Raw genomic sequence first — 26,261 nt, 5'->3', positions numbered from 1 at the left:
AAGACAATACTGCTGCAAAGTAGACAGAATGATACATTTAGTCAAATTCCCAGTCTAAGCCTTTTCAAAGAGCACAAGCAGTTAGTGCAACATTCCTTAGGGTTCCTGTATCCTTTCAAACATGATAGCTTTCTTGTACTTTACACTTATCATATTAAGAAAAATGGTAATGAGGAGATCATGACAACCTCTTTTAAAAGCAACAATGACTCAATTGCCAAGGAAAAAAGAAGTGATAACTATTTTCATGGAAAGAAGCCTCCAGCGAACGCCTCACTGTTGAAGTCCTGTTCTTTGTTTCTGTCTGAACTCGGGAATGGCAAGGGGCTGCTCTTCAAAAAAAACTCTGAGCACCAGTTTTCATTTGATTGGTTCAACAATACTTTTTCAGATAAACTGGCAGTTCAGACCTCTTGTTGAAAAGATTAGCGACTCAAGAGCTTAGAAATGATAAAATACTGGAATAAGTGGAAGGGATTAATTGGCTTGATTTAAAAAAAAAATAATTAAAAACCACTACTGGGAATGTTCTCCTGCAAACCAAACACAAACGGTGTGGGTTTTTTCTGAGGCTCAGAAGAGTACTTTTAAAGGTTACAGTACCTTGGTGTACACAAACAACATATCCTTTAGTAGGATATACCCATGGCAAAGAAATTAATGGATTACAAAGCCCAAAGGGGCCTTTAACACTCAGGGTTTGTGCAGTAAATTCCATCAGAAGATCTCACAGCATTCCTGACAAGAGATCAGTACCTGCCATTTTCCAGCTTGGCTCCAGAGGTGAAATTTGGTCCATGCCTTAAATCACCCACTCAACCAGCAGCAAATGCAACGAACACTAGCCTGACCATTTTTTCCCCCATTAGCAACCCAGTCAAGTCTCCTATGCCCATATGTGTCCATGTTGTTCCTGTTTTACCCTGCAAAGTATTAGCAGGTATTTCCACCTCCCCCAAACAATATTTACGTAGACGTCGCACAGAAATTTTGGAATAGAGAAAACACTTAAACAAGAGCTGCAAAGCGTTGATAACAGGATTTCTAGTGACAGTCTCACCAGAGCCCTGGCAGGTCATACTTGCACAGGTAGAATACACAGTGTATGCAGAATGCTGAAAAAATATAAATCTGGGCACTTAGGTCTGACCTTCAGATTTGTGTTTGTAGACAGTTCTCCCCCCTTGCCTCTGAACAGTGGTCAACAAACACCTCAATGCCTTGAACTAATAAAAGCATCTTCATTTCTAATGCTAGAAACTGACATTTTTGTCTGCTGACTTTTTCAAGGCTGGATGCCTGTATGATTGCTTTTAAATTGAAAAGAAACGTGAGAAATTCCTCGAGAAAAGGAAAAAAAGGAAAAAAAGAAAAGAAAAAAGGCATTCTGGTCTGATTTTCTGAGTATCCAAAGATATTGTTACACAGCTGACAAATCGATGTGGCAGGATCTACAGGCTAATTAAACAAATGTGACAATTTTACTCTGACAATTTGAAAACCCTCAAAAGTGCCACCCATCCTCAGTATGCATTCTTCTCAAATGCCTATTAAACCCCCTGTACTGTATTAAGAAATTCAAAGGAACTTATATATTCAATAAAAACACAATTATAAGCACAATGTGAAATATACAGCTAAAATAGATTAGAAGTTCGTAAGGTTTCTCTGAACATTTAATTCAGTGACATGCTTTCTTTAAAGAAATGTTAGAAATTCTCTATAGAAATGGATAATTCACAGTATGTAGGGTAATTTTAAATATCTGATTGAGCCTTGCTTTTGCCCAGTTATCACACCAGTAATTCCAGCTGAGGACATCAATGCACTTTGCTAGTAACCGATTTAACTTTTAATGAAGGCGGTGTGGGTGAGGTTCTATTTCACCATTCCATAGAAGGAGACACTGTGGAGCAAAGGGGCATCTCAAGGTTATTCAGGAAAATTGAAGGTAAGATGTTTTATCTGAGTGTATGTATTCAACCACTTATTGAGAAGGTGTTCAAAGAGATGAGAAGATGAACCACATCCCATCCACAAGCCCCATGGAGGCCAGCAAGCCCGTGTGTCACCCCACGACTGCCCGAGGAAAGGTCCACCTGATTGTCCAGGAGCTCTCTCAGGAAGAAATAAACTTTTTGGTCCGTAAGTCAGTTCGTGTCTGTTTTCTTGCCTTATGAAAAAGAGATTAGGAGTGACTTTTGGTTAAATTTAGACTGCAGCACATCAAGAAACTGGCAACAAGTATTCCTGGTATCTGCTGTAACAGAACACTACCACTCATTTCCTCTGGGAGCAACAGTGAGATTCAAAGTTGAAACTTCAGGTTTGCTCCAGGTGTCATCTTTGTCCTGTTTTCTTTACTTTCTTTCTCAGAGCACAAAGCAGTAAAGCATCAAAAGTTGCAACATGCGAGTGCAGATAAAGCAGCAAAACTGAGCAGGCCTCAAGCATCTGGTCTCTTTTTGGTCCATTATTTTAATTTCCCTAGTCCTTTCCTCACATATATTTCTTTTAACCATCAGCTATTTTTGTAAAGGTTTTGACTGTCGTGGCCAGCTCCAATGTCAGAAGAGAATTTCAAAGAGGTGAGCTCTTGAAACTCTTTCTGAAGATTTGTTGAGCTACATCTTCCAGCCCAGTGTTCCTTTGGACACTGCAAGTCTGCCTAGCCTTTTCCTACTCTATTTTTCTTGACTAACCACATATGGCCATTTTATCCTTCATGGACCCCACCAGCTTCCTCAGCAGCACTAACTTATGAGGAAGCTTCCTACCAGAAATTTAAATCTGCAACACTTGCCCTTAGGGCTGCAGAAATGGAGCCCTTCCCTTTTGTGAAAGAAAGAGACACAGAAGATCTTACAGACATTTCAAGCCAAGACTGTTTCTAAAGCATGCATTCATTTCAGAAAGCCTAACTCGATTTTAATATGTTTTCAATGTCTTCATTCTGTGCCTAAAGCAATTTGTTATGTAGAGTACACATTATTAATCTACTTAAATGAAAGGTAACATTGCTAGCAGTTTAAACACTCAGTGCCCATATTTAACCATGTTTCATTTTGACAGGACAAGATGAAATAACAGAAATGATTAATCTGAGACCAGAGAAATATTCTACTACCTCTATCTCAAAATAGGACTAGATTTTTTTGTTTAATACTCTGGCAGTAAGCTGTGTAAGTGGAGTACAGGAGCTTCAGATGGCTTTTCTGCTTGGCTGCACTGCAGACTGTGCTGTAGCTGTTACCAGAAGTTTTGGAATCAGCAGCAGCACTCAAGGACAGACACACAACAGGCTCTGAAGTTCTTAATCACGTTTTTATACAACATAAACTCATGCAGCCCTCAAGGTCCTTAAGGGAGCTTGAGCCAAACACTGTATTGGTGTTGTAGCATTTAAAATTCTCCACTGAGTTCAGCACTTGGGCCCTTTTTCTGTTCATGGGAGCATACAAAAGGTCAAAGTTGATCTGACATCCCAGATTCCTTGGGTCTGTTTTCTCTACCTCTTTCACTCAAAAATAAGGGAGTTACTCTTTATTTACAAGGATGAAAAGGGATGAGAATTCAGGTCCAATGGGTCTCCAAATTGGGAGCAGGAATCTTAGTTTTAGGACACTTTCTGCTCAACTACAAGATTCCACCAAATTGCTTTCCTAGATTTTTTTTATCTCTTTCACTTATTTCTGGAAGTACAAAACTTAAGAGGTATTTGAAAAAATAACCAGTACTTTTAAGTGCCGCAGAGAGTGCATCTGATCTTCCACAGAAGCTGGAAAACTTACTATCTTTTCCTCTAAGACAATGACTTTGCTTCAATTACTTTCTTGTTTGAACTGGGTTTAAAACAATTACTTTGTATTGTTTCATAATATGTAATTATTTCTATCATAACAGAGTGCTGAATCAGAGTGAGGATGTTGAGGATGTAACATGTTGCAACACATAGTAGATTGTTTCTGAGCTGACTATCAATAAGGAAGAAAAACTAGAAGTGCTTGTTTTCATACAAAAGAGATGCTGAAGAGCTTGGAAAACAAGCTTCTCTTCCTCATTGGCAGTCATTCATTTATCATTTATCATGGGATTACTTTCTTACTCTTCAGGAGCAGTAATACATGTCCAAACCCTTGTGATGTCAGCTCTTTTTACAGTAATTTTAGTAGCAATGGTAAATCTGGCAATGACAGCAGAATTATATAACAGTACTGAAATCAGCAATATTTCAATTTGGCAGTACAAAAATATATGTTAAAATATTATGGTAAAGGAGATAAGAAAACAGAATTGAATAGCGAGTTTGAAATAGGTGCATGGCAATCTCTCTCTCTCTTTTCCTGAATACCTTTTGTAATCTTTTTTTATTGTTACAGTGCAGACAGGCTGCAATAGACCCACATAATGATCAGATTTTACATTTCAAAGTTCTTTGCTAAATAATTTATTTAATACTGCTATGAAAATAAAACCTTTATTTGATAAATGTGCCTGCAAGCTGGAATCAGACCTTGCTTGTCTGTCCTGACAAAGGTCTAATCTTTTGCTGCCTTACATCTTGAAGAGGCATTTATCCCTGTAACAGGCAGGTGCAAAACACCAGCTTTCGAATACAGGAAACGCTGCACACCCACACACATTTGTCAGATCAGACAGTCAACCTTTCCTCCCTGTCACCTCCCCAACAGCAGGAGCCTGCTCAGCGCTCATCTGGCAGCACAAAGCAGATTTATACTATATATCTACATCACCAGTGAACTCCTCTCATACCTAACCTGTGCCATGCCAGTGGCCCACAAAACCAGCTGCCTTAAGCTAAATACTTGGCACTGACTCATGCCAACTTCCCACTCAGCCTAAAGTTAGCTCTGAGCTCTCGACGTGATGCACCCTCAAGTTAATACAGAGGTGTCTGTCTTCTGAGGTGCCACCACAGTGTTGTCCCTGTAAGGGTGAAATGGCCAAACACTTGAATAATGCTGTTTTGCTGTGCTCAGGCGCAGCACCCAGGGGCCAAGGCCAGGCTCCGTGTGAAGGGTCTGCTCTAGGCTGGGGAAAACTAAGGCTGACACCTCGAACTCCCAGAGAGCCTTTTCAACTGCAATCTTACACCAGGCAGTCCTCAGATGACTCCAACTATTGATTTCACCCTGCCTGTGTGGATACTGGACAGCGCACAAAATGCTGAGAAAAGGCTTCCTTTGACCTTCCTGGAATTGTTGCTGAATGCTTGTGGTGATAATGCTTGTGGTGATACTGAGACCAGAATTGAGCTGATCACCTACCAAACCAGGAAGGAATTGTTCTCAAAGAACTACTCAGCATTTCCATTTTATGGAACGAGACTACATCGAGAGAGTCATCAGAGCAAAGAACTGGTCTCTGCTTTTATGTATACCTAAAGTAATGCAGAGGTAACTCCTTTTTATTTAATAACAGCAGCAGCAACATAAGTGGAGCTGCTGCCAGTTTATACCAGTGTGGGATGAAGAAGAATTCAATGAACTCAAATGAGATCAGAGGTCAGTAGAATTACCTCTTGATTTATTTTGATGCAAGAGCAGGAAGTGGTTCTGCCTCCATTGAGAAAATGCTGATAAAAAGCTGAAAATGCAATGGCTTAGAAATTGCTAAGAAATTAATTGTTTTTATCCATCCAAATCTCTGTGTACATGAGCAAAGTCTAAAGAAAAAAAAAAACAAACCTCTCAAAGCAGGTTATTACCTGTTCCTTGCACGCTTTCAAAGGCTGCACACCAGAGAAAGGACAAAGGCCAAAGATCCACATTTACACGTGGGTTAACTTTTCAATCCATTTTTTCATTTCAATAGAAATAATAAATCACCTTATCCTGGAGAAAGAAGCAGCTTGACACAAAACATACGGTGCTGGGCTATTTTTATAGCACACCTAAGACGTATAGGGATTCATTTATTTACTCAGCTATTTAAAAGTGGCTACTCTTACTCATTCTCTGGACAGCTAAATGCCAGGTTGCTAAGTTACTGTTACTTGACATCATCTCCTCCCCAACGTGTTCCCACATTTGACAGGTTCACATGATTTACTAGGCCAGTCAGCTCGTTATTCACTTGTCCAATGACGTCTGGATAATCATTTTAAATTCACATCATGTCCTCCCCAGCAAGCCCCCAGACTCCACATGAAAATATTTAAACTGCCCGTCAGCTACTAAGTGCATTTGTAACCACGCTGGACAGCATACCTGTATTTTTCAAATTACAATTATTGTTATTAGGTTTAGCATCATTCTTCACTGTTGGTTTGCATTTTAGAAGAGAAAACAATTACTGAGGGGCAAATAATGGGCTATATCTGTTACAGTCTAATTTTGCCATGTGAACAGCTCACTTCAGCTATGGATGAGACATATTAAATCTGTTAGTGCTTTCAATTGGTGTGAGGAAGGTAATACTACACATAATTTGTCCAGTCAAGGGCATTTTCACCTGCTGATCAATTTACATATTCTCCAATGTCATTAGTCACCAGAAGACAACCATAAAAATTACAGACCTGGCTTATTTAACTCCAGTCATTTTTATACTTATTACAATCTGAATTATATTTAGGATTTGTTTTGCTTCCAGACTAGAAAGCCTTTAATTAATATCACAGCTGTCCACATAACATCAGAAATCCATCTAGCTACTTGATGCCTTACTACAGTGAATATGCATCTACAAGAATTCTTTTGTTCCTCTAAGCAGGGACAGATTTCCAGACAGAAGTGCCTGCCCAGATGGTTAGAACACAGACAGGAAAGCTGTCTGTGTACAGACCAGAGCCTCACTTCTGCAGGATTACATCTAATCGATTGACTAAACACCCAGCCCAAAGTTTCAATTTACACTACGAGTCCTCCAGAAGATTTAGTTAAATAAAATTTCCTTTCTTTCCTGGGAGATGTTGTATGTATGCTTATCAACTCCTCACCCAGAGGTAAACCAACGCTAAGGAAGGTCCCTTCTGTGCTGTCTACAGGAAAAGGATCGCTGCTTGTTCACCCCCAATGTCACCCACACCCCCCCCATGCCTGGGCCAGCACATGGTTCACATCACATGCAGTGACAGCAAGCCATGCTGATGTAAAGCACTGGTACAAGTGGCACAAGTAACAGCTTTGGAGACTGGTTTTAAATGTCAGTTCTCCCACCCCATCTGCACTGTGTATCACAACATTTCAATGAACTCATTTTTCAGTGGCTGCACATAGCAAGTGACAATTTAAATCCATATTAATAAAATGTGAATTACACACACATACTTTTAATTGCCTGTCTTCCACGTTATCCACGCTTAAAACCATTACATTGGTTTAAAAACAAGACAAACACATTTTGGGACAGAAAAAAGTGTACTGACCACCAGTGTACTTGCCTTCATCTTTCAACTCTGTATTAGCAACCTGTATGAAATGCAAATCTGCACTATCATCAAGTTTGGCCTTAGTTGTACACGAGATGCTGCTGATCATTATTATTATTTTATTGTTGTTGTTTTCACAACCTTCTCAGTCAGCCTGGTTAGAAAAGTAAAATCAACAGGAGACTGGTCTGCCATTAACCTTTGGCTGTAGTATTGGGAGCAGTCCTTAAAGCATTTACACAGGATGACATAAGTAGCTAAGTGTTTCAGGAAATCTAAAGGACTGTGAAATTTTGTCTCTAAAGACTCAGGGTTCTGAGCGGAGTCAAGACCTTTCCTCTCACTCGGTTGAAAATTTATGAATATAAACTCAATTAAACCTTTTTTTCCAGATTAAAAAAAAAAAGGAAGACAGATTAGGAATTGCAAACCTCTACAATTACAAAAACCATTAATCAAGTTCAGTTTAAAAAAAAAGAGCTGTGTAAAATCAGGGGTCATAGATCTCAGCGTGAATACCTCTTTCCTGTAAAGCCTGGCAAAAAAACCCTCCAGAGTAATTGTGTCTTTCTGAGGGGTGAAACTAAGTCACCTTATTCCTCAACTTAAACAACAAAACAAAACAAAACCCCAACAAACAGAAAAAAAGCCAACTTCAAGGCATGCAGTGCTCCAAGAGAGAGCACCTCTGGCCCTTTGGGGTGCACGGCTAAGCAGAGAGCACAGCCCAGAGCAGATGCTGCCAGTGGTTTCCTTGGTCAAAACTCACAGTTAAAGCCCAGCTCTCCATCTTCAGGACCTGACTGTCGTGGAATCCTTTGTCTTTATCTCTGCAACATCCCTGACAGAACAGCTATGGTAATAAACTATTTTTTTTTTTACCTGGGGAAGCTGTCATCAGGCAGCTGAGACCCACACTCCCCAAAGTTCTTCAGAGTCTATGTAAATGGCTCCAAAAGGCCAGAAAGTACCTGTCAGGGCTGGGAGCTTAATCCAGGTTCTCAAAGTTCAAATCTCTGCTGAAACCAAGGGTCATTCTTTCACCTGGAGCAGACAGCCTGAATCTCCTGACACAGGGCTTCCGTGGGGAGCCTGAGGACTGGATTTTGACTCATTCTCAGTCAGGTGGGGCTGGGTTAGCCAGGTCTTTGCTGGGCATCTGCAGCCAGCAGTTAGAAAGATCTGCTGGTTTGTATCTCTTTTTCAGATGCCCATTACCTGTCCCTGTGAAAGATATTCCCAGAGACATGTAATCCCTGCCAAATCCCTGCTCTGTCCACCCCAAGAGCCCTCCCCTGAGTTTAATGGCCCACGAGTGGCAGGAGTGGGGATTCTGCAGTTGATCCCCATCCTCTGAAGGCAACAGCAAGTCCTGCTCCACTCTTGGCATGCTTCAGAAGGAAGCCTGGGACATTTTGCTTGTTTCTTGACTCAAATTACAGTCATGGGGGAGGAAATAGGATCAGCTCCTCTTGATTAGAAAAAAAAGACATTTCTGCTTCCTGTGATTTATATGCACTGTTCCCCATTAAAACTGTCACCTGGATGATTGATCCCTGAAATCCACCACATCACATTTTCTTTTGATGCTGTTTACTGAAAACAACTGCTTTCCCCAGCCAACAAGTCATTCATTCCAAATATAGTAATGAACCTAATTGAAATATATAAACAAGGGAAGAAGACATTTAAAATATATCAAGTATTTCACACAGCCTTTCAACATTTCCTCTGCATTTTCTCCCTTAGTGTTCTTTAGGTAATAAACCCCTGCTCACTTTGAAGGTTGAAAGTAAATGCTATTTATTTCCTTGCACTCACTGCTCCTGGGTGCACATGCAGATACTCCTGTGTTACTGCAGGTCTGCACATGAATGCTTTTCTGCTGCTTCCACAAACTTCTGCAGTAACACTGCCAACCCATAAAGACATCTCTGTCAGCCCCAGACAATGTGTGTACACAAACCAGGAGCAAGTTTCCCAAACTATTTAACTCTGGATTACAATGGATACTGGGAATCTTATTTTATTTTATAAGCAAGAGTTAAGTCCATGTCTTTGCAAGGAAGTTGGCATGACTGTTACACACAATTTCAGGTCTGGGTTAGTCTGCTGCACTAGCTCCTAGTAATAAGGACATGGTTAGCAGAAATTCCCACTGAAATTTTATCCCTTCTACACCAAAAACCAGCAGGGTGCCTGGCAATCCCAGGGAGGTAGCTCTGACACATGGGAAATTCAACCCGTGAGGATAAAAACCTAAATCCCAAAAAGGCACTGGTGGGTTGCAAAACTGCCCCCAGGCAAATCTCATTGCCAAGAGAGAAACCCAAAGTTGGGTGTCTGAGGAAAAGCCCATCTTACATATAAAGTAAGGCATACGACTTGTTGTCCACACTCCCCTTTCTCTTGTTACACAATCTTGTTGAAATTAAGTCATGCCTAGTTTGGAGTTGTAATTTTCTGTATTCAACCACTGACCAGAGATCCCAGAAAAAATGTCTGCAAGTTTTTAACAAAACCATGAATGATGAGCAACTGTAGTCTGAGGGGAGGAGGAAGACTGTAGGTCAGTTTGTGAATAGGAGAATGAAGGCAGCTACACATCAGGGTAGGAGAGAAATGTGTCCTGGATAGACTCACAGAGACTGGGAGCTTAACAAAGAACAGGGACGTGTGTAAATTCTGACTGAGACAAGCTGGCAGATGCAGAATATTAGGTGAACTGATCTTAGTCAGAGCACTCCAGGCCTACTACTTGGCTGTATCTCTTTAATACAGAGCCACTGACATGCTATTATTTAACTACAGTGTTAAAGACAGCCCTACAAACCCTCTCCTTGAAAGATGAAATAACAGCATTAAAATTTATACAAAAGATAAAAATGCAAAGGGTATTACTCACCCGCAGTATTTCTTCCACACAACTGGAGTCATTGGGAAGGGTAACCTAAGTTTAAAGCACAAAAAAAAAGAAATGTTTAGTCAGGTGCTGGATGCAAAGTTCAGTGACTACAACCACACAGGTGAACAGCTAACAAGCAACTGCCTCTGTTTGAAGACTGCTGTATCCACGCTTGCTGCCTACCAAATTTTCCAGTTCAGATCAACATAAATCATCAGCAGGACCCACTTTGTCAAAAGTTGTTTTTCTCTTGCACACTGCTTTGTGCTACTAACGACACTTTTGAAGCAATAAAGTACTCTGATTTCCTCACAGTTGAGAACTGGCACTAGAATTGCCTGAAACTTCTGTAATTGAAGAAGATCCCACTGTTACTCCCATCGGCAGCCTTCAGAGAGAAGGAGAGGTTTGGTTTAACTTGCCACATGCTGCAGTGAAGGACAGAGGTGATAACAGTTAGGAGAAAGCTGTTATCATCAACTATCTTATCCTACAGCTTAATAGGCTAACAGCCCAGACAGCTCTTAAAACTTAAACATATACTGTAGTAAAATACTGGTTGGACTATAAGGGTGGTTGCTGATTTTGTTGTCCCTCACTTCATCAGCCTGTTGCAGGTTAAGTATCCTCTGAAGCCTGCACAGCACACAGGAATCCACCTCGAGAGGCTTGACAGCTACTCCTTTTCCCCTTAAAAAGGTGCAATATATCTATGTACACAGCCATACCCACGCACACACATGGTGGTGCTACTAATATATTCCAACTGAAAACACTTGTTAAATGGTATTTACAGCATTTGTCACAATCCCTCATTCCAAGGGTGCGAAAGAGCACAAAACTTTTAAATACTGTGAACAATTACAGAAAGAACAGGTAGACATGACCTGTATGTACAATCATTCTGCAGCAATTGCAGACAGCTGTGACGGGCTCTTATCACGGGGGGAAAAGCAGAAGAGGAAGAGACAATATTCAGGAAGATACCAAAACATAGGTAAGTCCTTTGTGCCATAAATATTCAGTGAGACTTTTCTGCCTGAAGCTTCTACCTTACTGCCCTTATTAACTAGTTTGGTAAAAGATACTCATGACTAAATTTAATCCCTGTCATCCTTATCTGCTGTAGAGCTTGACCAAAAGCACTGACCATGGCCTTCCACCTATATTTCAGCCAGCACTAAGCTTCAGGAATAAATCCACACAGCTACAGAAGTCAAAGACCACAAAGACCTATTAGATCACCAAGTTTGTGCTCTGCTAATGTAGCACACTTCCCCTATATTTCCTAGTACTATGGCCAGTCTGACCCAAATAACTGTAGGGAAATGGGTCTCCCATCCCTTCCCTTAATAAAATATGTAGCAGTGTTGTAAACTATTTGGTACTTTATGAGCATAATGGTTAAAATTTTGCTTTGAGTGTCACCTCAGCCTTTCTCCTCCCAGTACTCGAAAGTAATTCATTACTTCCCTTCACATTTGCACAGACATGCAGAATTATACTCCACTTTTCTCAAATGCTGTATGTTCAACTTTTACCTTCTTTCCTGATAAACAACATTTTCCTCCCCTTTGGCTTATTTCATCACAGTTCTCTAAATTCCCAACAGTTCATCAGTATCTTGGTAAAGAATTACCCAAGTGAATATGACTACACTGCAGGGGTATTAGCGATTTTTATCTACTATAGATTACAATTTTCCATAATATCACTTTAAACAACCAAAAAAAGAGCCTTACCTTTTGTCCCCAGTTTCTACTCAGCTCAAATCCCATACCAAACCTAGGCTGAGAACTGCCAGTGGATGCTCAGCATGAACTGCAACGGGCATGCAGTCCACCTTCACACCCGGACTGCATGACCTGGACTTCGTTGGATCTCCTTCATCTCCCTACTTTTCACTTAAATCACTGCTTTCCCCCTCAATACCTGTAAATTCTTTGCTAATCTGTGTTTTCCATTCCTCATACCAGCTGCCCATTCAGTGAGGAATACAGTTAATCAAAAGGTTAGCAAGCAGGGGTATTGCTGCAATGTGCAGTGGGACACTGGGAGTACATGTGTCTCTAATACACGCCTCATTTTTTTCATTGAAGAATAAGCGTGTTGGAATATGACAAAACAAAACAAATACTCTCCCAATAAGCTTACAGTGTGCACAACAACCACAAAATTTCTCACAGCAGTAACAGGAGTAGCCCAAAAGTCAGCTGAGTCAGACAGACTGGGAAGAGTGAGAGCAGCAGAGGTACAGAAGCCCTCTCCTTATTTAACATCCCTCCCTCCCACTGCACATGCCAGCTCTAATGGTTAGCCAAGGTACCATGTGTATTCCTTTGTTCAGAAGAACGATGACTGTGTACTTGGCTATTAACACAGGGCAGACCATGTTCTTACTTGTCTCACAGTCCTCTGACAATTCACAGCCCTGTTTAAGTTTACGTTACTTCACAACTAATGATAATAATAACAATAAACATACCATTTTACTTCAATAAAGCCCACTATATATTATGCAATCACAACCAGCTTCTGCTGGCAGCACTTGCTAATAACTTTAAATGCTCATGCATCAATTTAATTGTGTTAATGGCAAAGAAGATTTTAATGGCTTGACAGAACTTTTGTTCCCTTTGGCATTGCTTTGTTTTGAATCACTGGTATTAAAGTAATGCAAGATGTCAAAGTGCTGTGATTGTCATATAGGGAGATCCAAGTAGGAGCTAGCACAAAGAGGAAAACATTTAGATTGATGCAAACATTAAAAGAATAATTATTACAACATGGCTATCAGAAAGAAGATCAATGTAAGTCTTTCAGTACATTACTATTAATGGATTTCTAAAGAAATGAGACCATTTTTCTAAATTCATGCTGCAGTTGCACATTCTAAGAGACTTGAAAGGCACAGATCTATTAGAAACTCAGTCTATCTGAGAAAAAAAAAAGATAAAACAACCTCTCGACCTTTCAAAGTGTGAATCAAAAATTGCAAGTTTAATTGTCCATAAACACTTGCATTCAGCTAACAAGTGTGAGCAGGCCCACATGGCACACCATGGCATCCAAGCATAGATTCATCAGGACAGAACAAAACGGAGCAGATACAATATTCATCACCAAGTGCTAGCACTACAGCAAACTGTTATTAGAATTGCCATTAATAAACTGCCACGTTCCTCCTGTAGCTTAGTCAAGATTCATCCCGTAGTACTACTTTCCCAATCTAATGAAAATCAAGCATTTTAGGACCCATTATGTGATTCTACACCCCCCACACACCTCCACTCTCCTCTTCAGCTTTCATCAGTAACCAGAGTCTAAAAAGGAGGGCACAGCTTGCCCTTCTGCATGCCTTAGGTGCTTTTCCTCCTTTGTGAGCAGCATGGTCTAACTCAGCTGGAAGGACAGATTCCAGGAGTTTGGTTTCCTCAAGACCAAGTGGTGGCAATTCACATCATGAGCTCTTCTCTTGGCTGGCAGTGCATCCACAAACCCCAGACTGAAAACCAGCGAATGCTACATAAGCTGCAGACAGACGTACTGAGGTAATAAAACTTCAATCGAAGCAAGAAGATTTCACAACAGCTACATGCTACACTGAACTCATCTTCCAATTTCCTTTTAATCTGGCAAAACTCTTTTGCATCAAACCACTTCATGTTTACTTTTAAATATTATTTGCTAGAAAAAAAAAGGAAAGGTCTGATGGTCACAATATTCCACCTAAGACAGTATTCTAAGGCTCTCTTTGCTTTTTGGTCTCACAGGAGAGAGAAAAGAGCTTAAATGATGTGGAACCAAAGGTCTAATGCATGGCTTGAGTGGCTCAGTTCTGAACTTTAAAGGGAGGGAAGCAGGGCAGAAATCTAAGAGGGAGGGAATAGTAGCCTATAATGTTATGCAGATCAAATGACATGGGGTAAATTGCTACAATATCTGATGAGTCATGTCAATCTAACCTTCCATTTATTCTTTCAACAGTTCCTTGACCACTCTTACCTCCTGGACAATTTATAACCTGCATGAGATCAGATTTTGTTTTTGTGGCACAGAAAAATCATATAAAGACCCCTTTTCCTGTAATTTACATCCGACAGCAAACATTTCTCAGAAACATTAGCAACACAATCTTCTGACAGACTTGTCGGAATAGTTCTGAAAATTCAAATGTGGTGCCATAAAGCAGAAATACACAGTGAATAATGTCTTTGCCAGAACTGACCGACTACATTTTCATCTGGATAAACTGTTCATGAACAGTCCCCCCGGTTTTACTGATGCATGATTGGCATCCAACAAGTAATCTCCTCCTCCTGTCTTTGTTTTATTGAGAAGGTAAGTGTAGCATGTAAAATGAATGTAGGAGCCCGCTCTCATTTCTTGCATATGAGCACCTATGCGCTTATACAGCAAGAGCTCAGCTTTCCTTGTCATCTCCTTTATCAAGGAATCCATTTTGACTCTGGGGAGATGAAGTTTGTGCTACTATTTACTCCTTCGAACACAAATTGATTTTTCACTTGCCAGCATGAAAAGATCCTGTGCATGAGCCTTGATTGATCACTTCCAGTGTGCACCACACAGTGATAAGAGGAAAACACTTGGGAAACCAGAAATGGCAAAACTAGGCCAGTCAGCAGAAGCCTTGTCCTCCGAATGCCTTCCGCTCCTGCCAGGCTTCCCATTAACGGGGTGCTTGGTGTTTCTGATTAACACAAGTTTTTTCTGATTAACAAGTGGGAAATGGATCAGGCAGTTTCCAGGTACAAGACATTGGATTAGATGACCTTTGAAACATCTTTCCAACCTACATGAACGTATGATTCCATTTTTGTGATACACTCACTACAAGTCTAAGAACAGCCAATACTGCACCTGTATTTGAATAGAGGATGCGCCCATGCCCTTCCAACACTGGCTTTCCATTGATTGCCATCAGTATTTCCTTGCATGCTCAGGCTTCATTTCCCCCCTTCAGTCATTCCCAACATCCCCCTTAGCTGCCACCTGACTACACATTTCTCCTACTGAGCAAGATTGTTCCGCGTTTACTGCAAGTAACGTTCTCACCTCTGCTCAGAGCCCACTGTTCCAACCTCCTTGGGTTGTTTCACAGTTCATGCTTCTGTCTGCTTCCTTTCTCAATATTTTATTCAAAAAGAGTCACTCCTGTTAAAGACACCTGAAATAGATGTCAACTAACTTCCCCAGATGGGAGGACCCTGACTATTCCTTACTAACTTTAGTGCAAACCTACAGGAATGGGAGGAGCAAAAGAGCAAGGAATGAATATTGCAACCTGATGTTATGTTTTTTCTTGTGTATTTATGGAGATACCACCAACATATATTAGGGATATATGGGGTTTTTTTTGGAGGAAACTGAATGAAGTCAAAACATGGTGGTATTAAAAAAAAATCCCAAACCCCCCAAAACACCCAAATTGCTCCCTTGGTATTCAGATACATATATGTGTTTTTCACAGGGTTATTCACTCTCAAGGGAGCCATTTGTGGGTCCCAAATAATGTATATCCACTGTTTTCTTTTAGTGCTTGCACCATCCTGGAACCAAAATACCATAAGAAGACTGCATTTCCCATTATTTTAACCCCAAAATATCTCCTGGGGCTTATTAAAAAGTCTCTGAAAATATATACTTTTCACATACATAAAAATTTAGGAGAGAAAGAAAAACTATTGCCTAAAACAAAATACAGAGAGCTGCTCCTCTGTTCCCCCTTAATACAAATACTGCAGAGGCAGTTGTGTAAAATATGCATTTACTGGAGAATCTGAATACACGAAAAAGTTTTAAGGAGCAAGTTAATTCATTTGTTAAGCTAAGACAGCCTGGCCTGCAGTCAGAGCTGCTCTTCAAGTGCTGGATGGAGAAGTTTATGCCTTTCCCCTTGAGTAAAGCACATTAGCTAGGAAAAACAGCTTTCTAGTGTGGTCCAAAATGTGACTGAATCAGACTCGCACTGATTTTAGTGAACTTCCCAAAAGGTCTCTAGTTCAGAAGCCAAAGCTCCCCGCAATGGGTACCTTTAGTTTCATGCAAAAGCCAATGACTCCAGTATGCTCCTCTCCAGTCACCCAAGAGCCAGACAAACCACTGCAGTCACACCAGGTGGGGTGACCAGCCCTCAGACTGGAAGGAATTGCATTTTGATCTCCCTACAAAGAACTCAGCTTACAACAACCTCCCGGTCCAGGTAAGCCCAACTGCAACGACGTTTTTTCACTGCCATTTAGTTCTGCTACAGCAACTTTTGAACCAGACTGACCTGGATGTGACAATTGTATTTTTCTTCTTCTCAGCGCGTACTGTATTTAGCCCACTTTTTTCTTTTCCATTTCTTTGATGTTTTCTTTTAACAATACCATTTCAATGTTGATCAGCATGAAATAGTCTCCACGAAAGCACAATATGCTGATGTTCAATTTATACTCAATGGTTCACCATTATTTTCATGCGGTAAATTGCCAAACTCTATTAGAGAGAGAAGTCTGATAAAGTGATCTCTCACTTCAAGGTCTCCTGGGAGTTTTCTAATGTAGGTAAGGCTGCACATTTTACTTATGGAATATTCTGAATGCAGTATTTCAGAAACTCACCATAATGATAAAACCAGAATAACTGATAATGTCAGCATTAAGCCAGGCCCCATCAAAAGTGGCTTTTGCAGTACTTTTGTGACCAAAACACTGGCTCGCTAAAAGGCTGTTGCAACCACTTAATGTTGACACAGAGCAAGGAAATTTGGATTGTCAAACTTACTTTCTTCCTTCCCTCCCCTCCGTTCCCTCTCCTCCAATGCCTGCAAGTACTTATTTACTTACATAAAATAAGTACATTTTCTTATGTGCCTTGGCATTTTCACCTTATTCTGGAAGAGGTTACCTTACACATTTCCATTAAAGTGATGATAAAAGGCACCCTGACCTAAAATGCCACCGTGCACTTGTCCACTTGAAACATCAAAGCCTGACTAACAGACTGTGCAACTCTCTGGTGTGGTGAGATATATGATGTGGCAGAAATAATGATCAAGTGTCTGTTTCTTGTCTTCCTTTTGCCAGTGTGAATGAAATCTAACTTCTCCAAAGACAGTGAAGCAGGTATAGAAGGTGCATGAATGAAGGGAGTTTGGCTTCCAAGACTATTTGCCCTCAGTTAGAGGGATGTAAATTAGACACCATATTTACTCTCAGTTAATTTCACATTAATGGAACGTGGTGTCTGTTCCCAGTATTTTGCCAGCACGAGAGCAGCATCAGGCAGGAGCTGCATAAATTCCTGCTAAAATAGTAGCAAAGTCACCATGTCAGACTGTGGCCTTTGTGACACAACTAAAACTCCGCTGATGTCAGTGAAGTTGCATCAGTGTAACCTGAAGCATTATTTGACCCTATGAATTCACACTGTAAGATTTCTTCAGAGGTTTTAGAGAGGAACCTTTTTAAAGATATATTTACATCTGACAGTGCCTTTACTGTGGTTACAAGGATACAGTGGGTGGCTGTGTTGGTTACCTGTTCCACTTCTTTTTTTTTTTAAGCAGGTATGAATGTTGTCACAGAAAAATGTACTCCTGGGTATAATTTGTACAGCAGTTTGCACAGCTGCAAGGCCAATGCTGGGACCCAAACTAATTGCTCAGAGCTTGTTTGCAAATTAGTTGTTTTCATACATCCTTCCATCACAGTCACAACTTGTAAAACATGTCCTCAGACTATCTTCAAAACAGAGGGCCAGAATTCAAACAGCAAGGATGTGTTCCTGCTCCAGGGGAAAAAAAACAAATGTATTCTGAAATATCTTAAGGTTTAAATACCAACACTACCTGTTAGCATAAGTAGTCTACACAAATAAATCTTTAACATAAACTTCAATCAAATACGTGAAATTTCTACCTGAAATAAAAGCTATTTTTCTTTTATTATTACTAACAAAATAGTACAATCAATGATTATGTCGTCATTTGATCGCATCCAAATTTAGACTACATTAAGAGCCAGAACTTATGCTCATTAAATAGTAAAATACACATTCCAACTGCCACTGAATGTCATGGTTATCATACAAAAGGGGAGCGAAAATAACGCTTTTTGGTGAGTACAGAACTTAGAACAAAGAAAATCTGATTTTGAATGGGATCTTTATGGTCTCTTTTTTAGTTACATTTCTAATTAAAATGCTTTGATCTATTAATGCCAAGGGACGCTGCTAAATGTATTCAATGCAGAAGTCACATACTTTTCCTGAGCTCCCAAAATCTCTCAGATCTGTGTGCACTTATGCTGCGTGCAGTTAAACCGCTCACTAAAATGAAAAGATATCTAAGAATAACTCACTTCCATTAGATTTATAAATCACATTAATTAATTCTACATCTCCAGTGGTGTAGAGACCAAACTCTAATGCGAGATCTAATTAAAGAAAAAGGAAAAAAAAAATTGGAATTGAAACACAGAAGTAACTGTTTAGCCTCAAATTAATGAGGCGCTATGCTAAGCAAGAATGTCCATAAATCCCTAATGAGGATTTTAAACACATTAAAACTTCCTAATACAAAGTGTTTGCCTTCCTTTTATCCAATAACAAATAAGCCAATAATTTTCTGCCTCTAAATGACACTATTAACTGTCATGGCATGTTTTATTTGACAAACCCTCCATTCAAATACAGTAAAACCAATTAATTTGCCTGCTGTGAAATGTGTTTCTTGATAGCTTTTATGTGATTTTTCTTCTCAAAGAAATGTAAATAGGAAGTCAATGTAGGTGCCTGATTTTGCTTAAAAATACACTGCAATAACTATAGATTTTCTAGTCAGTTTGCATTTCAAATGAATTGAAAGATAACCTCCATTTTCAGGTCATCAATCACATAATGGTCTCCTGATAAGTAAACAGTTACAGAGTAATAGTTTTATTACTAGGGAAATGGTCCCATATTTGAGCCGTGATAGTTGCAAAATTACTACTTTGTTCTGTTATAAATAAGGGTTTGCACTCAGGGGGTTTGGCCTCTGCCATGCCTGGCACCCACCGTGGCAGCACCACCGCCGGCCCCGTGGGACCGCGCCGAGATTAAACCCCGTGTCTTTGAAGGGCGAGGATGGCCATGTATTACAGGTTTTTTTGGTTTTTTTTTTTTGGTCAGAAAAAATCTATAGAACAAATAAAAGATAGTTCTGTGGTTTCAATGGTCCCCTGGGCTCTCACTTAGCAGATCTCAGCAGAGCAAAGCAAGATCGTGTTACGGCTGCCCCACATTAAGCCGCATCTGAATCCCCCAAGCTTTTTGAAGGTTTTGTAACTGGCAAGATCAGCCTACTAAAAGGTACATGTTACACTTCAGAAACAGGCTTCTGTCAGTCTGTGCCCACCACGTGAACTGAACCACACCACAGACTGAAGGCAAAGCAGAGGATAATGCATGGCATGCCATGCTTTATGGGGCCTAACTGAATGCCAATTAATCTTTACAACATATGTACGGTTCCATCAGCTCTTGCACTGCATCACGATCACATGGAGACTGTGGTTCCTTTGCCTCAAAATGGAAACACAACTCAAAAAAAACCCACGGCACCCCACATACACACACACAGAGAAGGAACAGGGAATTAAATAAAACAAAGATGCCACCAGCGCTGAACAGGACACAAGCGCTCATTTATTTAATCATCTGTAATGGATTACCAACCAGAACAGGGTAATTTATGTAGCATACCATGACAGCTGATTTTCAATTTGCATTCTCCTCTGCCTGTGTTTCTTATTGAAATAAGCAAAGAAAATCTGCCACTTCACTTGGTGGAGCAATGCCAAGGCTGCCTGACACGTGAGGAGGGCTGGGGACAAGAGAGGCTGGGACAGAGCAAAGGCAGCAAAGGTGCTCTGCAGCTCTGTTAGCCACTGTCCCCATCACTGAGATGCACAGCCCCAAGCCCTTTTTCCCCCACAGAAATTCCTGTTACTATTGCCACAAATTTTTGCATAGTGACCTTTCCGCAGGGATGTCTGGAGACATAATTTATATTTATACATTATCATACAAAATTATATAAGTATGTATTCAAATAAGAGAAAAATGCATTCTGCAAATATCCGCATTCTGCTCCTTAACCACAATTCTATTTAATAAGCTTAGGAATTGAATTGCAGCAGCTTCAAAAAGTAAATTGAAGAGACCTCTTGCCCTGTCTGAACAGTGAGAAAAACATCATCATTCTATACACTCTCAGCTAATAAAAAATCCCAAATTAAACTTTAAAAATATTTAAGTGAACTATGCTTGACACAGTCAAATATCAGGAAATCAATTTCAAGTTGATTGAAATCAAGCTTTTGAGCTCAAGATACTGAATATTATAACCTGCATTTTGCTCACTTTGCAATCCCGTGTTCCTGAAGTATGAACTAAGCTCCACCTCTCCCGAATACAGCTGTCTGCATCTAATTTTGATGATAAAATATAAATAAAAATATTTATATTTTTTCAAAGGATCTAATATGATATCCCACATCAACAACTTTTATATCTACTTCTTAATCGAGACATTGAACTGGGCTAAGACCACCTGACATTATTTCACTTCTGACCTTTTCAACTGTCAAAGCAGACAGATTTTTATCCTACAAGATTCAAGCCAAAGCCTCAAAGGTGCAGTGCCAGAGCATTAATCCATTTCACTAGACAGTCATTGAAATTATAATTGAAAGTTCAACTTACTTTAGCATTTTATGCTGAAATACTTCTGGCAGCCCAGGGCAGAAAGTCGAAATCTGGTTTCCAATGGAGACCATTTCCAATGGTTTCTAAATGTTGGCAGCGGAATTCCTTATTGTCAAAGAGATCAGCAGATGCCAGCTTCCATTAATTTACTTTCTGAAACTGCTGCTCACTTCAGGAAGCCTTTCTTTACCTATGGATGCTGACCTGCTGCCGCATCCCATCAGAAATGGGCACTGATTTATTAAGAGACTGGGGACACCGGGGACTAGGAGAATCCCCTACATCAGCCAGGGCAGATCCCACCCCTCCATTTATTCTGGCTGATGCCATGAGCAGACACAAATCTGCCCAGAAGACATCATGCAGATCTGTAAAAGCTCCAAAAGCAAGCTAAATAAACTGACCCACGTGCATCACACTATCAAGAGTAACTCCAGAATCTCAAAGATTGGTAGACAGCTTTTCCTCTTCACCAAAAGGCTGTCACAAAGGAAAAAGGAATCTCAAATTTTGAATCTAAAAATAACATCACCATTTTAAGTAGTCAGTGGGCTGTAAATCTTTAGTTCTGGTATTCTGGAGCTGCCCAGAGGTCTTTGACCAGGAAGTTCCCTATAAATAACCGTTTATTATTCTTAGACCAATCTTAAAAGCTATCTAAACAAGCATTTAAGTTAACTTGGAAGACACATTTCATTAAAACCTAAACATCTTTTTTCTTCATTTTTGAAGTCGGGGTTGACTAGAATTCTTGGCATCTTACCCAGAGGTTAAAAAGCTTCCATTTGGGAGCAGGAAGGGGGAAAAGGGAACATGATATCTAATACCTGTTATGCAACGATAGGTCATTTTATCAATCTTTTCAAGCCTACTGTTGTATTCGCTCTATAAATTATACTGTCTTTATCTGCACAAGGTCCCTTAAATCCTTAGTGCCAGGATATAAGCCTGTTAATTCAAAGCACTGAGAAATAATGCTGCAGCAATGCATGAGCAATGGGAAGAAAACAGCCCTGAGGACCACATTAACCAGGGGTGTGTTGGGTCTCCTTGAGGCGCAGCGATCTCAAGGCTCAGCTCTCAAAGTCAGACCATTAAGGCAAGGAGAAAACAGACTGGCTCCCAGGCAATGCAAATCTCACAAAGGGCATTGGAGACAAATACCAGAATTGCACGATACCTTTGGGACAGCAGCAGTGACATTAGCAAACCTTCTGTACCCTTGGAGAGGATGTCTTGGTACTTACTGCTTCAGCACCTTTAATTACTTTGCTGCTGCCAGCCTATCTGAGGTGTCTCTCCCACTCTGCACATGCACATGGGTGTATGTGCATGTAGCTGAGGGGGTAGGTATCTCTCCTTCCCTTTCCTCCCACTTCGACCTTAATGGCAAAGATCATCTGCTGATTTCTGGACTGCTGCTAGGGTTATTTCACACACACAGTGTGACTGTGTCCAGATCCTGGATGCAACACAAGCAGCAATTTCTTCCTGGATCCCAGACTAGGCTATTACCTTCAATCTGTTTTCCTGCACTGTGCTCAATCCACAAACCCTGTCAATGCTCCAACACATAACTGCCATTGCATGCAATGGGATTAAGGACACGGGTGCTTTAACACTCAGCTTTTAATGAAAACAGTTAATTTCAGTTTCATTTCACAAAAATATTCTGATGAAATTTATTAAAGTAGAAGAGAAAAGAATTTTGAAACCACGGAGAGGATTTGGGAATTTATATTTTCATTTTGCTAGATGTGCACTGCAGCTTCGGGCAAGTTAATTAACTCTGCATTTCTATGTCTAGGCATCCATATAAGCACAATAAGCAACAGATAACTTGCCACCACCTAGTTATGCCAGGAAAGCAGTGGTTTGGAGGTCCTCAGCAGGATGGTGTCATATAGGAGTGACATACATACACAAAGCTGTATATGACTGGAGATTCCTGACTGCTGTAAATGTCAATCCTCAATAAATGGTTTGACCTTTTTTATCTATTATTTCCATTTTGTAACTGAAATCAGGTCTGACACACTGAGCATTTCAGGGGGAATAAATGCAGCTTGGGGATGACTTTGCAGCCTCATGTCTCACATCACACCCTTGAAATGCATGATCTCCCCAGAAATACAATGCTGTCTTGGTACTTAAGCCCCAAGGACCTCCAGCATCCGTTTGCTGGCTGACCTAACAAGCCAATGAGCCCATTATCAGCATGTCTCTATAAGCCAACAAGGTTTCTTTTAGTGGAACTGCTTAAAGCACTATACAGCAGCTTGATCTTGGAGAAGTTATTCTTTAGGCATTTAATTGAGATCTTCCATGGGCAGAGTCACCTTCTGGGTGAACCCACTTCTGCACTGACTACAGAGAGAAGCCAGGGTCACCACTCTGCTTAATTGGGGAGTCTCAGTTAAAAACTGAAAGTTAGGTGAATTAAATATGGATCACAAACCCCACAACTGTGCAGCAGCTCACGTGCCAGGCTGAACTTGCAGAGTAGGAATGGAAACAGATGGGGAATAAATTCCCCATCAGACAGTTACTTGGGGATCTGAATGCAAGATCCAGAGCCAATCGCTCATGTTAAGCCAGACAATGAGCAATTTGTTGTCTAATGATAATTTTGAATTGGAGGGAGGAAGGAGAATTGCTTTGATTTGGACTTCAAACAGTATTTTAAAAACTTTACAGAAAGATGAAAATTTGAAATTATTTGATGATTTAAAACAAACTTCACTGTGATAAAAATGGAGGACTCTCCTACTGATTTCAACCTGTTAAACCACTTTCATTAAGGAAACAAAACAAAATAATGGCAGCCACTCCAGAAAGAATCAACACAGAATTTGTTTCAGTAAATGAAGAAGTCAGGGAAATGCCTAAATGTCTTCCCCTGATTGTCACAATTTCCTAGAATTTTTAAAACCCAATAAAATAAACCAATATTAAGAGAAGTGGCAGTGCTGCTAAATTTGATCTTCCATGGTAGAAACTGTGTCCCCCAAGTTGCAGAGCTGAATGGCTCAATTTCAGGCTTTCCTCACCAACAGCTTTGCCAGCAGGATAACAGAAAATCCAGTTTCCCTTCCACATACAACTCAGTTTACTAAAATCACAGAATTGTTGTGGGGCTAAATGTGTGTGTGGTGTTTTGACACAAATGATTCTGTTTGTGCGCAACCAGGAAGCTCAACAAAATGAAGATGAAGAGACTCAGAAATTATCAAACTGCCAAATTTTTCTCACTGGCTTTTCCAGAGAACAGCCCTGCTTTAACTGGCTGAAGGGGAGAAAGCTGTTGTATCTGAAATGGCCAGAAGAGAGGAAAAGCTGGCAGAATGATGTCTTCCTAGGTGAGGATAGTCCAAGACTTAATTCCATGTGTCAGTGCAAGATAACATACACTCATGCGCATATGATCTCATCAGCCCTTCAGGAGACAGGATTTTACTTTATGTTTGGTAATATTATTTTAGAGACTTTCTTAATATGTTTGCAGAACACACAAACAAGGAAAAAATGCCATGTAAACCTCAACCTAGACACCACTTAAAGGGATACACAGTCATAATAATCAGAGTAACCACAGCAGTATTAATTACAAGAGGAAGGAAAACAACCAACCAGTAGGAATTCCATGTGTTGGCAAAAGCACTTGCTGTCTATCACCACTGTCCACATCTCTCCCAAGCCAATCTGCACCCCCTGTATATACATGAGCACCCCTTGGGCCAGCAGTGCACCCAACATATATCAGCTGAATTACTGAAGCTATGAGGGTGAAAAACATTCCCGCTGCCACCTCTGCCTTGCCACTACGAGCTGCTTGGAGACCTCCTGCCCGTCCCCCCTCCAGCAGGCAGGCACTCCGGGCAGCCTGATGGTTCCCAGTATAACAACACTGGGGTGTGTTTTGCAAAAAGGCATTCCAGAGCTTTGTACTGACTCAAAGGGAATTCAGGGTCAGTTACTAGATCACTTCGCATTTCTTGAGACAACTGGAGGCATTTCCAGTGCTCCTGCCCTGAATGTCTCTCTGCAGGGACCCCAGGCAGGGGTTCCCCAGCAGCCTCAGGGCAAACCTGACCTGCTTTCTGTTGCCTTCCCCAGCGCCATCAGGGTTTGCCAGAGCAGCAGCACAACCTGAGCCGCCCCCAACGAACTGCCCTTTGGCTCCAGCTGGAGCAACCTGTCAGCCCTAAAATGCAGGAGCTGACTGCACCAGCAAAAGGGGTCATGGAGGTTTGGAAGTTTTTCTTCTAAGCAACAAAGGCTAAAAACTTAGGACTTGATTCTCTGCTGTAACTTAACAGCTAGAAGGGAGATAATGAAATTCTGCTGGAAGAAATTCCCTTCTCAGAGAGTGGCCTGGCCAGGTTTGCAGGAGCGCTGGATTCCGGTCCCTGCTGTGCCGTGTGTGGGTCCCTGTCCCAGCACCCACAGAGAAGGGCTCTCACAGCAAAGTGCCAACCCCATCCAGACCCTGCTCAGCCCCCTCAACACCAAACACAGCCCAAAGCCACCCTCAGCCTGCCCTCACACAGGGCCAGAAAAACTAACAATCAGAGCTTTCTTTTCAGCCATGAAAGCATAAACTCTGCAAAGCTTGACAGCAACTTGCACTCCCAACTAAGCCATCAGCATTCTCAAGCCTTAGGGAGATAGATACTTGTGTGTTTTTATATATAAAATCATATGTATTTGTAAATACTCAGATGATTTCCATACACACCCACTAGCCACACAATGCAATAATAAATTATTTCAATAAATGGCATTATTCTAAGAAAGCAAGAAGGATAAATATAATTGCACAAGGTTTAAACAGGATGTAAATCAGCATTTTTAAAAAAAAAAAAAAAGGCAAGTTCACATGAAGCTGTTTACTCCTAGAGAATCTCCACTGCTCTAACATTTCAGAAATAGCCTCCAGTCGTGAGCGTGCTGCAGGAAGCAACAGAGAGCAGTTCAGCAGATGAAACAAAGAGGACCTAATTACCATGCGAAGCACAACATCCTTCAGATGTGATGAGAAACGTGACTGCATGAAAAACTGGTCCTGGGGAAATTTCAAAATATGACCACCCAAGCATAAAGAAGAGAGTGGCAAAAACCAGAGAAATTGCAACATGAGGGTATAGTATTTCTATACAAAGAATATTAGTATAAAAACATTTACATACAGCTATTGCGTACACACAC

General features: G+C 40.7%; 1 protein-coding gene across 4 annotated transcripts in view; it reads right to left on the bottom strand.

Moving 5' to 3' along the window:
• The window catches only part of AFF2 (AF4/FMR2 family member 2), a 336,299-nt gene that overhangs the window by 145,755 nt on the left and 164,283 nt on the right, over positions 1-26,261 (bottom strand). For all 4 annotated transcript variants that reach the window (XM_027716444.2, XM_027716448.2, XM_027716445.2 and 1 more), the window contains exon 4: positions 10,299-10,343. In XM_027716444.2, coding sequence (XP_027572245.1) covers positions 10,299-10,343 — 45 coding nt within the window. The remainder of the gene's footprint in view (positions 1-10,298; positions 10,344-26,261) is intronic.

This window comes from Pipra filicauda, unplaced genomic scaffold (genome assembly GCF_003945595.2).
Source record: "Pipra filicauda isolate LSUMZ 115617 unplaced genomic scaffold, ASM394559v2 scaffold239_size1682155_pilon, whole genome shotgun sequence".
Taxonomy (NCBI): Eukaryota; Metazoa; Chordata; class Aves; order Passeriformes; family Pipridae; genus Pipra; species Pipra filicauda.
This window is presented reverse-complemented; position numbering and strand designations above follow the sequence as displayed.